Source organism: Cherax quadricarinatus, chromosome 57 (genome assembly GCF_038502225.1).
Source record: "Cherax quadricarinatus isolate ZL_2023a chromosome 57, ASM3850222v1, whole genome shotgun sequence".
Lineage (NCBI taxonomy): Eukaryota > Metazoa > Arthropoda > Malacostraca > Decapoda > Parastacidae > Cherax > Cherax quadricarinatus.
This window is the reverse complement of record NC_091348.1, coordinates 5816297-5832311: the sequence shown is the minus strand read 5'-3', so window position 1 is coordinate 5832311 and position 16015 is coordinate 5816297. Positions and strand designations below refer to the sequence as shown.

The 16015-nt window shown below is 43.0% G+C and overlaps 1 protein-coding gene across 10 annotated transcripts in view; it reads left to right on the top strand.

Moving 5' to 3' along the window:
• Positions 1–16015, top strand: part of LOC128693470 (sodium/calcium exchanger Calx) — a 386089-nt gene that overhangs the window by 196386 nt on the left and 173688 nt on the right. For 6 of the 10 annotated variants that reach the window (XM_070097313.1, XM_070097311.1, XM_070097310.1 and 3 more), the window contains 4 exons: positions 1213–1361; positions 3874–4042; positions 5412–5684; positions 11481–11709. In XM_070097313.1, the coding sequence (XP_069953414.1) occupies positions 1234–1361; positions 3874–4042; positions 5412–5684; positions 11481–11709 (799 nt within the window). In that variant the 5' untranslated portion in view covers positions 1213–1233. Of the gene's footprint in view, positions 1–1210; positions 1362–3873; positions 4043–5411; positions 5685–11480; positions 11710–16015 lie in introns of those variants that run through there. The other 4 variants (XM_070097314.1, XM_070097312.1, XM_070097307.1 and 1 more) reach the window with 2 other exon arrangements.

Sequence of the window (16015 nt, the reverse complement as noted above, 5' to 3'; positions counted from 1 at the left end):
GGCCCTTGCTTAAAGGAGATGACAACAAAGAACTGAGTGAAGTACTGAAGTCATAAAACGACTGTATTCAGTCAATTGTTAATCAGTCGAAAGAAAGCTATACTAAATGACTTACTTTTTCATAGATGCCACTCAAAGCTCTGCTAATATCTCCATAATTTCTGACATAACCCTAATCGCACTCGACTTTAAAGCCATTAAGAGCATGCCCATACGCTCTGCCTCAGGCTCAGATTCGTGGAACTTCATATTCGTTAAGAAATACAAGAAACCAAGATAAAGTGCCTTAAACATTGTATGTAGTCATTCCACAGTCATCAAAAACCACTAATATAACAGAGCCCCACAAAGGTGGCAGTAAAGCAAACGCAAAAACCTATAGACCGATAGCACAGACATCTCACATTAAAATATCTGAGTGAGTTTTAAAAAGCGAGATTACTGAATACATGGATTCACAACAAATGCACTACTCAAGGCAACATGGGTTTAGAGCAGGTCGCTCCTGCCTCTCGCAGCTGCAGGACTGTTATGACAGGGTCTGGGATGAACTAGCATACAAGCAAAATGCAAATATCATGTACACACACTTTGCAAAAATAAAAAAAATAGAAAAGTGGGCAGATGGATATTTATGGATATTCAATATGCTTCTGTCCACCCTGTGGTCCAGAAGAATCAGGCATGGTTAGCTCATCTCCAAAATTTGCAAAAGGATGCGGAATTCTGTTGATGTCCTGGGTAATGAATGGGAAGTTGCCATTGCGAGCATCCTCTTCAGCAAGCTTGTGCCTTTCAGCAATTTCCTGAGCCACATCAGTAGATACGTTTTTGAGTAATGGTGATTTTGTTGGGCACTACTGACAAGAAGCAAGTTCTGCTGGAGGTGGGGGTCGTGCCTTATTATTTCAACAGGAATTCTCAATCTGTCGACTGAGGAAAACACACACACACACACACACACACACACACACACACACACACACACACACACACACACACACACTGTATTTACGTGTTATTTTCATGTGCGTAATTCTTATTGTGTGTTAATTTTACATTTATTTTTATCTGTGTGTATGATATATATACGTATTTTGTATTACCAAGAGTTCTGAATGACCTACACGGTCAAAGCGCACTTCAAAAAAAATTAAAACGACCAATGAATATTGTGCAGGCAACTAACGTCACATATCCCTTATCCATCAGGACTGAGCGTGGAGGAGGAGGATGGCTACCGAGGAGCGGCTAGATTTGAGCCTAGACCAGGTGGTGGTGGCGGAGCCAGGACCTGGTAACTCATACCTTATAAACAACAACACCTATATCAGTGAGGAAGATGTCTACAGTGGCTACAGGTGACTAACTCACGTTTATTGTTATTAATGTCACTCTCTTCACTCGCGAAATCGTAATGACGCGATTGCAAACTACCGTACGGGTAGGGCTTGAACTTGCGGCAAGTGAGTCGTTGTGTATGTTTTCTCGCTTGCGTGTTCTCTGTCGTTCTCCCACTTCACTTATTTTATTGTTCTCTCATTTTCTCATTCTGCTTTTTCATTCTCTCTCCCTTTCTTGTTCTACTTTCTCGTTCTCGCTCACTTTCTTGTTAGCTCACTTTCTCATTCTCATTTTTTTCTCTTTCTCTTCCTCAGTTTCTATATTTGTCGTTCTCACGTACTTTTTCGTTATCAGTCAATTTTACTTTCTTGTTTTCAATTTCTAGTTTTCACTCTTTCGTTCTCATTCTTTTAACTAGCAGTTAAGTGCTCTGAACGGAAATACTACACGTATGTATAGGTATTTTACAACCTAGGAACTGCTATCTTACCTCAGTCCTACCTCAAAGTTTTACATGAGTGGTGCTGCTTCATACAGTGATTTCTTTTGTATTGTATACTTAATGCTTTGCAATACCAATTTTGGGTTACAGGGTGAAGTTGAACCCAACTGTGAGCAAGAACTTGTCTACTTGTTTACTAGCTTGGGTTTTCAGATATTTTTCTGCTAGGAGAGTATGTTCCAAATATAAGTCACTTGAGGAATAAATAACTTCTGGTGGAGTGATGACCTTTAAAGGTTTAGCTAAAGTGGAAATGTGAGTGGCTGCCCGTCTTGTGATACAGTAAGTATTTTCTGGTTATTCGCAGAGTTTGGGAACCCTGAATAACATGAAAACATAGGCGTTTTAACTGATATCTTTCCGGTGTTGGTAGTTCTCCTAAAATGACAGGTCTAGCCAGGAAACTTCGAAATTGTAGAGAAGTCGACTTGAGATGTTGTCTTCCGTGTCTAAAAAGTCACGAGATATATATATATATTATATATATATATATATATATATATATATATATATATATATATATATATATATATATATATATATAACCATACCACGGGCGGGATTTGAACCCGCGGTCAGAGTGTCTCAAAATTCCAGACCGTCGCGTTAGCCACTGGAAAAGCTAGCCACCGTGGCTAACGCGACGGTCTGGAGTTTTGAGACTCTGACCGCGGGTTCAAATCCCGCCCGTGGTATGGTTTATTTGCAATCGTGTCATTACGATTTCGTGAGTTTATATATATATATATATATATATATATATATATATATATATATATATATATATATATATATATATATATATATATATATATAATATGTAAAACTGGTCAATTAGCAAGAACTCATTTATATATATATATATATATATATATATATATATATATATATATATATATATATATAGATTTGTTTACAATAATTTAATACTAAAGAAACACAGTGAAATATATAGGTTCAGAATGATAAATTATTGCATATATATATATATAATTATATATAATTGTGGGTGTGTGAGAGATGGTTGCGAGTGTTGAAAGGTCTTAGGATCAAGCTTTGATACTTATTGAGTTATCTCGTGTATTTGTTATTCACTGTTTATATCAATCACCCGCAGATCCTCCTTAACAATCTAAGTTTCCTAGTTCAGTTTGTGGTTCTTTATATCTTTTGCTGAATTAGATTTCATCCCTTGTATTAATTTAATTGTTGAATGGTAAAGTCTCCTCAGTTCATCCTCTTTTAAAATCTAAAAGCTGCATCAGCGACTAATGAAACTGAAAATGACCCTTTTACTCTTACTTTTCCTCTTGTGCAAAATCGAGGGCCAAAGCCAACAAAAGTATGGAATCCTTGCTTAAAAGAGTTCCCTCGAAGTGGAGTGGGGTTATGTAGGAGACTTCGGTGTTGTATTTGTGACAGATTCATTTGGGTCACTGATCATTGAGTCCTTTTATGTCCTCAGTATTTCGCTCACTTTCTTATTGTCATCAGTGAAGGTTCCATCTTCCTTAATAGCTTGTTCATGCGTGCTGCCCCAGGTCCAGCTTCGTGGAACCTCGAATTCATCAGTAAATAAGCTTTGATCACTAAGGTTTTGACTTCTTGATAAGCTTTGAACACAGGAAGGCATTTGACTTGTTGAAAATCTTTGACCACGAGGCCTGGTCATGGAACGGGCCGCGGGAGCGTTGACCCCCGGAATTTCCACCCTCAGGGTATACTACAGGGATTCTCAACTTTTCCTCCATCATTAATCCCCTCGGCTTGATGTATTTCTCTATTTACCCCCTTCCATACAAAAAAAAATTATCGCCATCATAAAGGGACAGAAATATAAGAAGGTCAGAAACAAATAAATTATTCAATTATTCAGTTATCAGGTACATCAATTATTTACCCTTTGCCATGTAGTTTTTTACCCCCAAGGGGTAAGTTTACACCTGGTTGAGAATCACTGGTATACTAGGAGACTTTTGTCTTGCGGGTTGCGGTGTTACTCGTTATGACCTGTGTTTCTTGGACAGATGCGCTCGTCTGGGTCTTCTCCTGCCGTTCTTCTCCGAGTACACTTGGCCGGAGGGAGTGCGAGCCTTTTTGTACCTGGCGGGGCTCCTCTACTGCTTCCTGGGCGTGGCTATCATCGCTGATATCTTCATGGGTGCTATCGAGAAGATCACCAGCAAGACCCGCAAGGTGAGATTACCAAGGTTAATAACTCAAGCATAACTCACATGATGTAAATGGTTTAGGAAACGGATAAATTGAAGGATGACACACTGTGCAACGTTTGGGAATCTTTATTTGTGGAAACGTTTCGCCAGTCAGTGGCTGACTTTATTGAGTTATCTTAGGTTAAATTTGCATAACGTACCACGATTATCGGATGGAGGATCGAGCCTCCAACACTCTTCTCGCTTAATGATCCTCATGGGTGTAACGCGTCATGGAATACAATACAATGTTTATAATAACTGTATTGAGTGGAAATATTTTCTATGTTTAGATAATAAATACAAATCATATGTAGATTACCTGAATAAAACTTATTTCAGAGGATATGAGAGAGTCTGGTAGAAAATGAAAGACTGGTAGGAAGAAAGAGGACGAAGGGAAAATGGCAAAGACTGGGTGAAAAGGGAAAGATGAGAGAACCTATGGCAAATATTTGATGAATCCCTGTCCACTGAGGATCGAGCACACACACATCTCTCATACCCAGTAGCGCAGCTATGATTGTATGCGAGGGGAGGGGAGGTGGGAAGGGAAGGGAAGGGAGGAGAGGGGAAGGAAAGGAAAGGGAGGAGAGGGGAAGGAAAGGAAAGGGAGGGGAGGGAGGCTTCAGAGTTACATAAGTTCCCCCGTCTTCTAATAACATATTCATTTTTCCACTAACATGTTATAAGAAGACAGGGGAACCTACGTGCCCCTTAAGCTAGGATTTCACTTGGGGAAGGAAGAGAGACGTAAAAATGATAAGATGATGAAATAAACGAAAGAGAAATCGTCTTTAAAAAAATAAAAAGATTTTTCAGCATGTATGTGAAATTTCTGAAACTATCGTGCTTCTTTATGGTCATTGGTCAATGTAATAATGAAAATTGACCATTAATTGAAAATGTGTATGGCAAACAGTATTTGCCTCTGGTTATGTGTTTTATAATAACCGATCTGCCTGTAGGAAACCCGGGGAACTTTTAGGGAAGTAGTTTGGCAATTTTATGTTGTTGTTTTTTAACTTGGTATGTTAATACTTGTGTTTGTTAATTATTATTTGTTTTATACTTGTTTTTATTGTGTTGTATATTTTGTTAATGGTTATGAGCGCCGAGTTACCTGCTGTGTCAGTGCGCTTCATAAATGTCACACCTATCTACTTAATACCATTTATCTGCATTATCATTATCTTTTTTTATCCACTTCTTTCTCCTCTCATCTGCCTCCCTCTCCTTACCTACTGCTCTCATCTCTCTACTTCTTTCTCCCCTCCTTATCTTCCTCCCCTCCTTATCTTCCTCCCCTCCTCACCTACCACCCTCACTCAGTCTTGTGACTTCTGTTGCAGGTTTATCTGACCTCAGAGAAGGAGGACGAGCCGGAGGTGATAGAGGTGCGGATCTGGAGCGACGCAGTGGCCAACCTCACACTAATGGCCCTCGGCTCGTCAGCGCCGGAGATCCTTCTCTCCATCATCGAAGTCATCGGTAACAACTTCGAAAGCGGCGAGTTGGGCCCCGGCACCATCGTAGGCTCGGCCGCCTTCAACCTTTTCATCATCTCTGCTGTCTGTGTCATGTCAATCCCCAACGGCGAGACCAGGAGAATCAGAGACATAAAGGTAAGTGAACAGAGAGAGACAAAGATAGACATATTTTGTATCTTTTTCTTCCCAAAACGACTGTGACCACAGGCAAGACAGACGATATTCACTTGTGATCTCCAGACGCCTGTGACCACATGGAAGACAAACAGAAGAAGACAGGAAGCAAATATAATCAGTTTCTCCGTCATGGGAGACAGGAGCAGGAGAGCGACAGTATCAAGTAACTTATCCAGCTAGACCACCCGGGTCACATTACACCAACAACACGCCAAGACAAGCCTGACTCACCTAGTGTCAGGTTCCAGGAGTCGCCTGCGCTATTCTCAAGGTGTCTAACTAGTCCCACACTCTGATGTACTCTAAAGAACTAGGCGAATATAATATATGATAACAGTACACAATATCGACAAGTTGGTAAGGTAAGACATATGCAGCAGTTAGGTATCTATTACGAAACGTGTCAACTACACAGTAGGCTTCTTCACTCGAATACAGAGGAGGCAGCAGAACCATTAGCGATGTAAAGACGAAATAATCAATCCATCATAACTATGAAGACGTAGTTATGAGGTGGTCAGTCCCTCAGCCTGGAACAACAGAGTTCTCCTCCATGGTCTGGAACGCTGTGACATTGAAGTAACAAAATGGAGACTTATTAACTGTCAGGCACATATAATCTTGACAGGACAGGAAGGGCACTCATGTAGAAGTAAGAATGTAATAATTGAGAGGTAGTGTAGTAAACCTACTGGGTAGGTCCTTCTCAAATCCAACTTTTCTCACTCATGGGTAAATCTTGTACTCAATCCTCGGGGGTAAGTCACTTGTGCTCAGATCTCGGTATGGGTGGGAATTGAACCCGCGGTGAGTGAGCCCGTACCGTGGTTTGTTTGCAATCGTGTCATTACGATTTCTTGAGTCTTGTACTCAGCCCTAGTGGGTAAATCTTGTACTCGGACCTTGTGGGCAAGTCTTGTACTCGGACCTTGTGGGTAAGTCTTGTACCCAGCCCTAGTGGGTAAGTCTTGTACTCGGACCTTGTGGGCAAGTCTTGTACTCGGACCTTGTGGGTAAATCTTGTACTCGGACCTTGTGGGCAAGTCTTGTACTCGGACCTTGTGGGTAAGTCTTGTACTCAGACCTTGTGGGTAAGCCTTGTACTCGAGCCTTGTGGGTAAGTCTTGTACTCGGCCCTTGTGGGTAAGTCTTGTACTCAGACCTAGTGGGTAAATCATGTACTAAGACCCAGTGGGCAAGTCTTGTAGTCAGACCTAGTGGGTAGGTCTTGTACTTGGACCTTGTGGGTCAGCCTTGTACTCGGACCTTGTGGGTAAGTCTTGTACTCGGACCTTGTTGGCAAGTCTTGTACTCGAACCTTGTGGATAAGTCTTGTACTCGGACCTTGTGGGTAAGTCTTGTGCTCTGACCTTGTGGGTAAGTCTTGTACTAAGACCTAGTGGGTAAGTCTTGTACTAAGACCTAGTGGGTAAGTCTTGTACTCGGACCTAATGGGTAAGTCTTGTACTCGGACCTAATGGGTAAGTCTTGTACTTGGACCTTGTGGGTAAGTCTTGCACTCGGACCTTGTGGATAAGTCTTGTACTCGGACCTTGTGGGTAAGTCTTGTACTCGGACCTTGTGGGTAAGTCTTGTACTCGGACCTTGTGGGTAAGTCTTGTACTCGAAGCTTGTGGGTAAGTCTTGTACTCGAACCTTGTGGGTAAGTCTTGTACTCGAACCTTGTGGGTAAGTCTTGTACTCGAACCTTGTGGGTAAGTCTTGTAGTAGGACCTTGTGGGTAAGTCTTGTACTCGAACCTTGTGGGTAAGTCTTGTACTCGGACCTAGTGGGTAAATCTTGTACTCGGACCTTGTGGGCAAGTCTTGTACTCGGACCTTGTGGGTAAGTCTTGTACTCGGACCTAATGGGTAAGTCTTGTACTTGGACCTTGTGGGTAAGTCTTGTTGTCGGACCTTGTGGGTAAGTCTTGTACTCGAACCTTGTGGGTAAGTCTTGTATTTGAACCTTGTGGGTAAGTATTGTACTCGGACCTTGTGGGTAAATCTTGTACTCGGACCTTGTGGGCAAGTCTTGTACTCGGACCTTGTGGGCAAGTCTTGTACTCGGACCTTGTGGGCAAGTCTTGTACTCGGACCTTGTGGGCAAGTCTTGTACTCGGACCTAATGGGTAAGTCTTGTACTCGGACCTAATGGGTAAGTCTTGTACTTGGACCTTGTGGGTAAGTCTTGCACTCGGACCTTGTGGATAAGTCTTGTGCTCGGACCTTGTGGGTAAGTCTTGTACTCGGACCTTGTGGGTAAGTCTTGTACTCGGACCTTGTGGGTAAGTCTTGCACTCGGACCTTGTGGATAAGTCTTGTGCTCGGACCTTGTGGGTAAGTCTTGTACTCGGACCTTGTGGGTAAGTCTTGTACTCGGACCTTGTGGGTAAGTCCTGTACTCAAACCTTGTGGGTAAGTCTTGTACTCGGACTTTGTGGGTGAGTCTTGTACTCGAACCTTGTGGGTAAGTCTTGTACTCGAACCTTGTGGGTAAATCTTGTACTCGGGCCTTGTGGGCAAGTCTTGTAGTCAGACCTTGTGGGTAAGTCTTGTACTCGAACCTTGTGGGTAAGTCTTGTACTCGAACCTTGTGGGTAAGTCTTATACTCGAACCTTGTGGGTAAGTCTTGTACTCGGACCTTGTGGGTAAGTCTTGTAGTCGGACCTTGTGGGTAAGTCTTGTACTCAGACATAGTGGGTAAGTCTTGTACTCGGATCTTGTGGGTAGTGTTGTACTCAGACATAGTGGGTAAGTCTTGCACTCGGACCTTGTGGGTAAGTCTTGTACTCGGATCTTGTGGGTAAGTCTTGTACTCGGACCTTGTGGGTAAATCTTGTACTCGGGCCTTGTGGGCAAGTCTTGTACTCGGACCTTGTGGGTAAGTCTTGTACTCGAACCTTGTGGGTAAGTCTTGTACTCGGACCTTGTGGATAAGTCTTGTACTCGGACCTTGTGGATAAGTCTTGTACTCGGACCTTGTGGATAAGTCTTGTACTCGGACCTTGTGGGTAAGTCTTGTACTCGGACATAGTGGGTAAGTCTTGTACTCGGACATAGTGGGTAAGTCTTGTACTCAGACATAGGTAAGTCTTGCACTCGGACCTTGTGGGTAAGTCTTGTACTCGGACCTTGTGGGTAAGTCTTGTACTCGGACCTTGTGAGTAAGTCTTGTACTCAGACAGTGGGTAAGTCTTGTACTCGGACATAGTGGGTAAGTCTTGTACTCGGACCTTGTGGGTAAGTCTTGTACTCGGACCTTGTGAGTAAGTCTTGTACTCAGACAGTGGGTAAGTCTTGTACTCGGACATAGTGGGTAAGTCTTGTACTCGGATCTTGTGTTCGAGTTGCGTGGAACAAGGCCATAACGTCTCTCTACGCCAGATAACCCCCCCCTTTCACGAGGGCTCTCTTCCTTCATGCTAGTGAAAGGACCTTGATGCAAGCAATTGGAGTTACCTTTCCTCTTCCTCGGATTGAACCTCGACTGCTTTCCAATGAGTACGAGGATAAATAGGTGTCCCAGAAGGGGGTCCTTCAAAGGGTTGCCAAAATAATTTTCTTCCTCTAATTTTTCGAGTTTCGCCCGTAACTACAAGGCTTCATCTAATCGACTGCAAAACTTTTTAACGTTGGTGTACGGTAACTAGGGCATGATTCTTGGAACAACTGTCATGTATATGGCAAAACATGTTGAACCCATTCCCAGCATCCTGGAAAGGCTTTGATAACTTGCAAAACCCTCAGCAGCTTAACTTTTAACGTTCAAAAAGTTCTCTTAATTCGACGACGGCATAGAGATAACTTCAAGTGTGTAGGTGCCACATTTAAGAAATTTATATGTAAAACAATGTGAAATTTTGATTCCTATTTGATATTAAAAATATATGAGTCTACCTTCTCAGAACTGCGTCAGTATTTAATGGGTAATACATATTAAGGCGAGTAGTTGTGTTTGTGTGCAGTAGTTGTGTTTGTGTGCAGATAAATTTGTCAAGAAACTAAATTAGTTCATGAAATTTGGAATTGATAGAATCCGTGTGATAAGTGGAGAGTGCCTCTCCTGATCGGCTTCAGATTTTCAGCCCTGGTGTGCTTCACAGAATGCAACGTTCACACTTTTTCTTGTGCTGCATAGGTCCCAGTTCACTATTTTTATTAAATAAATTAAGATTTCCGTTCTATTCCATGTGGGGCAGCGGGTCTCCGGCGGCAACAGCCTAGTTCACCAGGCAAGCACCAGACGAGCCTGGCCCAGGGCTGAACTCCGAGAGTAGTAAGATTCTGGAAACTCATCAAAAGTATATCAAAGATAAAGGCTCATTAACTGAAGAATGCCTCATGTTTTCAGCCTCAAATTATCAACACTGATGAATTCCATAAGGAAGATATCATATAAGTTTGTGCTGTTTAGGTGAAAAAATCATATTTTAATTGTTAAAATAATGGATTTGTTGGATTCAGAGCAATTACTGGAGAACGTCTTCTCTGATAGATGGTCTTTATTAAAAGAAAGTTTGGCTTTCACTTTGAGCTATGTATATTTTATATTGCTGATTTTTCTAAATATAACTAGAGAATGCCTCTTTAGGTCGGTTTCAACCACTGAAACATTGGTTTATCTTTAGTGGATGTATTTTTGTGTGAAATTTAGGATTCATACATGCCAGTTTATTAGTTTTACATTTTTTTTATCAAATTGGACTTTATAATAAAGAAAAGTAATGTAGAGAATTATAGAATAGAATTCAAAAAGGAAGAGTGAGAGATATTGAAAACATATATTTTTGCAATATTTTTAAATTTCATAGGTTAATGAACTCTTAAATACTGCACGGCATGATGCCAGAGCTTCCCATTGTAAGCTGCAGTATTCTTGTCCCGGTCTAACTTCCTCTAAGACACTGTACCTGAAGGTAGTAAATGCTACAACCACTTGAAATGTAAATAAATTGTAGGGTAATTTGAAACACTGACGACTGCACACCCCTAGCATAGCTCTGCCCCAGTAACTTTACACGGCTGGGGTTGAGAAGGACCTGCCCTCCCAAATCAACCTACGTCTCACCTCCTGGGACTATATAAGGCCCGATTCTGTCACTTCAACTTCATATTGTTTCAGACAACGGAACAATGCTCTTCTCCAGACTGAGGGACTGACCACCTCAAAACTTTAAGGGTGATGGACTGATTACATCGTCTTCAAGTATCTTCTGCTTCTATCAACTTTTCTGTACTTGACTGAAGAAGCCTACTGTGTAGGCGAAACGTTTCAAAATAAAGATACCTAACTGTTGCATATGTGTCTTACCTAACAATCTGTCGGTATTTTATACCATTTTAATGTTCATTCTGTCAGACACTGCAACACAAGGGTATCTTGGTACAGACCATCTACTTCGACAACCTCTACTAGTGAGAACGGCTGGGGTTGAGAAGGACCTGCCCTCCCAAATCAACCTACGTCTCACCTCCTGGGACTATATAAGGCCCGATTCTGTCACTTCAACTTCATATTGCATTGAAGACGGGACACCTCGAGTATAGCTCCGCTGCAGTAATTACACTGACGATAGGATACCTTGAATATAGTTTGTCCCATAAGTGCAATACGTAATATGTAATCACATTAGTACTGACTGAAAGTGATGATGGTATTGAATTAGTCTGTGCACACCTGGCCTGTGCCTCATTAGAACTGCTTCCATCCTTCGCAAGTAGTAACACTTCTTCCTTGGCACTCTGCTACAGGTGTTTGGAGTGACGGCGGTGTTCTCGGTGGTAGCGTACTTATGGCTGCTGATCATCCTAGTGGCGGTGTCTGCGGACGAGGTGGAGGTGTGGGAGGCGCTGGTCACGGTGCTAATGTTCCCTGCACTGGTGCTGCTGGCCTGGCTGGCTGAGAAGAACTTCTGTGGCGTCCCCAACAAGACCGACACCAGTAAACAAATTGAGCTTGGCAATTTTCAGCCAGGTGAGAGTAAGTGACGCGTTCCATTTTTTACCCCCGTTGTGTTACAGTCCTAGAGTGACGGATGTTGTGCCTGGAGCGACAGTCGTCGGTAGTGGTGGCGGTGGTAGTGGGGTTTCTGCTGTCTCCTGGCTACTACTACTTCTACTGGTGTGATTTGAGCTGCTGCTGCTGCTGCTGCTGCTGCTGTTGCTGTTGTTCTACTACCTCCAATTTTTCCTCACGCTGGTGTAGATGCCCACCCAACTCCCCCGTAACGTGATCTAACCAACTGTGCACGACGTCATAACATCACCCTCCTAGCGACGCCTCCCTCCAGCGTGGGGTTCCTACTAGACAATAACACGCATGGCAGATTCTAAACTAGCTTCCTCTGTAATGTAGCCAGGAGTGTAGTTATCTTCCAGTATAGTGTTGTGTGACGGGTTCTTTGAAGTGTGTGTGCGTGTAATTATTGATGATTATAATTTTGACATTTTTTTGGTAAGAGGTTTTTGTGTGTGCTTTCAATTTTTTTTTTCATATCCCTAGTTGTACCCTTCCAAGAGTCTTCATTATAACCTGAATTCGGGTGGGACTCGACCCAACTTCACGGCAGCATGAAAAGATTATACCATACATGTCAAATTCAGATCCCTTTAATGACTCCCTGAACCCGTTCAACACCCCAGTCGCATGCATAAATAGACACGACATTGGGAAGCGCGTGGGAACTGACCACTTATTGAACTTTCAGTGTTTTAAGTTTTTTTTTATTTGATGCTTGAAATATTTTATTATCTATAAATTCAAACTGATTTCTCAATATTCTCTTCTTTTATGTCTTAGATAAATAAACTAAAGAAATGCAATAGAATACTTAGGATATATGTATTGACGTCTCTCTCAAAATGTAATATAGAACAACTTGCGCTGTTACTACCACGCTCCTACCCCAGCCGTCCCTCCCATCCTGTCCCACCTCATCCTGTCCCAATCCATCCTGTCCCACCTCATCCTGTCCCACCCCATCCTGTCCCGTCCAGTCCCACCCCATCCTGTCCCGTCCAGTCCCACCCCAACATGTTCCGTCCAGTCCCACCCCAACATGTTCCGTCCAGTCCCACCCCAACATGTCCCGTCCAGTCCCACCCCAACCTGTCCCGTCCAGTCCCATCCCAACCTGTCCCGTCCAGTCCCACCCCAACCTGTCCCGTCCAGTCCCACCCCAACCTATCCCGTCCAGTCCCACCCCAACCTATCCCGTCCAGTCCCACCCCAGCATGTCCCGTTCAGTCCCACCCCAACATGTCCCGTCCAGTCCCACCCCAACCTGTCCCGTCCAGTCTTACCCCAACCTGTCCCGTCCAGTCTCACCCCAACCTGTCCCGTCCAGTCTCACCCCCAACCTGTCCCGTCCAGTCCCATCCCAACCTGTCCCGTCCAGTCCCACCCCAACCTGTCACGTCCAGTCCCATCCCAACCTGTCCCGTCCAGTCACACCCCAATCTGTCCCGTCCAGTCCCACCCCAACCTGTCCCGTCCAGTCCCACCCCCACCTGTCCCGTCCAGTCGAACCCCATCCTGTCTCGTCCAGTCCCACCCCAACATGTCCCGTCCAGTCCCACCCCAACATGTCCCGTCCAGTCCCACCCCAGCATGTCCCGTCCAGTCCCGCCCCAACATGTCCCGTCCAGTCCCACCCCAACCTGTCCCGTCCAGTCCCACCCCAACCTGTCCCGTCCAGTCCCACCCCAACCTGTCCCGTCCAGTCCCATCCCAACCTGTCCCCTCCAGTCCCACCCCCACCAGTCCCGTCCAGCCCCACCCCAACATGTCCCGTCCAGTCCCATCCCAACCTGTCCCGTCCAGTCCCACCCCAACCTGTCCCGTCCAGCCCCACCCCAACCTGTCCCGTCCAGTCCCATCCCAACCTGTCCCGTCCAGTCCCATCCCAACCTGTCCCGTCCAGCCCCACCCCAACATGTCCCGTCCAGTCCTACTCCATTCATGACGCCCTATTCATGGTGCCCCAGGTCCTCTGTCAAAAAGTTACATTATCTGTGACATCACTGTTACCGTGTAACTCCTGTACAGTGTTACTCTTGAGTTACTACTGCTAATATGCATGATATTAACGTCTTCATTAACTCTTCCTTAACTATAGTTAAGAATCATTCATTGTAAATATCATGTATATTGTAATTATATGTACTTGTATGTGTGTATTCATTTATATAATATATATATATATATATATATATATATATATATATATATATATATATATATATATATATATATATATATATCATATATATATCAATAACACTGCTACTGGCCGAGGATTCTAACCCATGTCGTTTTGGTCCTGCCTTGTGGTAACCACTTGTTCGTGGTCACAATACTATATATACTGCCTGTGGAAGCTGATACACCAAACGGGGATAAGAATGAAATTAGCCTAGAGTCACCCACACCACCGTAAGTCCTCGGACCAAGAGTAACACATCTCGCTTGGCTGGGTGCTTGGTTTTTGTAGGATTGTGTGGTCCAGTGGGCTAAGGCGTCATGTGATTTTCGATCACCACAAGGCAGGGCCAAAACGACATGGGTTCGAATCCTCGGCTAGTCGCAGTGTTATTTATTCAATACCACGTGTTCGTGGTGATAATTTGTGTGTGTGTGTGTGTGTGTGTGTGTGTGTGTGTGTGTGTGTGTGTGTGTGTGTGTGTGTGTGTGTGTGTGTGTGTATGTATGTATGTATATATATGTATATATATATATATATATATATATATATATATATGTATATGTGTATATATATATATATAAAACTGGATCCTACAGGTATTAAGCGTGTATAATAAATACAGGTAATATGTCTAATGCAGCAGTTGGGAGGTCACTATATGAAGTAATGTTTATTATTTAGATGTGACATATTGACTCCATCACTGTCAACCTTGGCTGAAAAACATCAAGTGGTGTGTTCTTCAATCCCTAGTTTGTTTTACTGCGTGAATGCTTGTTTTAAATAAATTGGTGGGCCTTTTTTTCATTAACGTTTGTGTGGGAAGGTGAGTTTTAAACCATTGAAAACCGTTGTGTAACCCATTTTGTTTAGCTATTAATTTCGGTGTGTTTATTTTAAACCCTGCCTGGTAGGCCTATTCTTTAATTATCATTTGTTAGTGCTGACCGTGATTTAAGCCACCAGGCTGGTTTATTTCTTAATTATTAGCCTTTGTTTCAATGTGAACGTGTTTGAAAGACACAATATGGGCGTTTGTTACTAAACATGTATTTATAACTAGTGACAATGCCTGTAGGTGGCAGTAGTTACAGTGTCAGAATCTGTTTTGAAAACCACCGAGTACTCATGTCACTAGCAATTGTTTTTTGTGAACCTGTTTTGAAACAGCGAGTACACCAGTCACTAGCATTTGTTTTTTGTGGACCCGTTTTGAAACCAAAGAGTACGATAGTCACTAGCAATTGCTTCATTATGTGAACACGTTTTTGAAAACCACTAAGTAGGCCAGTCACTACCAATTATTTCGTGTGAATCTCTTATTGTCACCAGCATTCATTTTCCCCTTTGTTTCTCACATCAGCGCACAGGAAGTACCTGGCAGGTAGGCCTTCGCCCAGCTACTTCCTTGTAGTGCTGCCAGTTGATAACTTGCTTTACCTATGGCACCATAATCACCATAAATGTCATCACATAAAGACTTGCTCAGAGAGCTAGCTAGCTAACTCACAATTTTTATGTTGTTTTATCTATGGCATCATATACACCGCAGTTAGTGTTATATTTAGAACTATGGCACCATATTCGCTATGGCACCTTGTACATTGTTTATATGGCATGTCCACCATAGCTATGATTAAATCACCGTATCGACGGCACTATATCTCTCAAGGCAAAGTTATCGTATCCAGCTTATCAATATCATTATAAACGTATCTATGGCACCCTGTCAACTATATGATACAATGTTCACCATATCTATGATACAATGTCCACCTTATCTATGATACAATATCCACCTTATCTGATACCATATTCATCATAACTATGGCTCCACATCCATCATATCTATGGCTCTACACCCACCATATCTATGGCTCTACATCCACCATATCTATGGCTCTACACCCACCATATCTAGGGCTCCACATCCACCATATCTATGGCTCTACTCCCACCATATCTATGGCTCTACACCCACCATATCTATGGCTCCACACCCACCATATCTATGGCTCCACACCCACCATATCTATGGCTCTACACCCACCATATCTATGGCTCTACACCCACCATATCTAT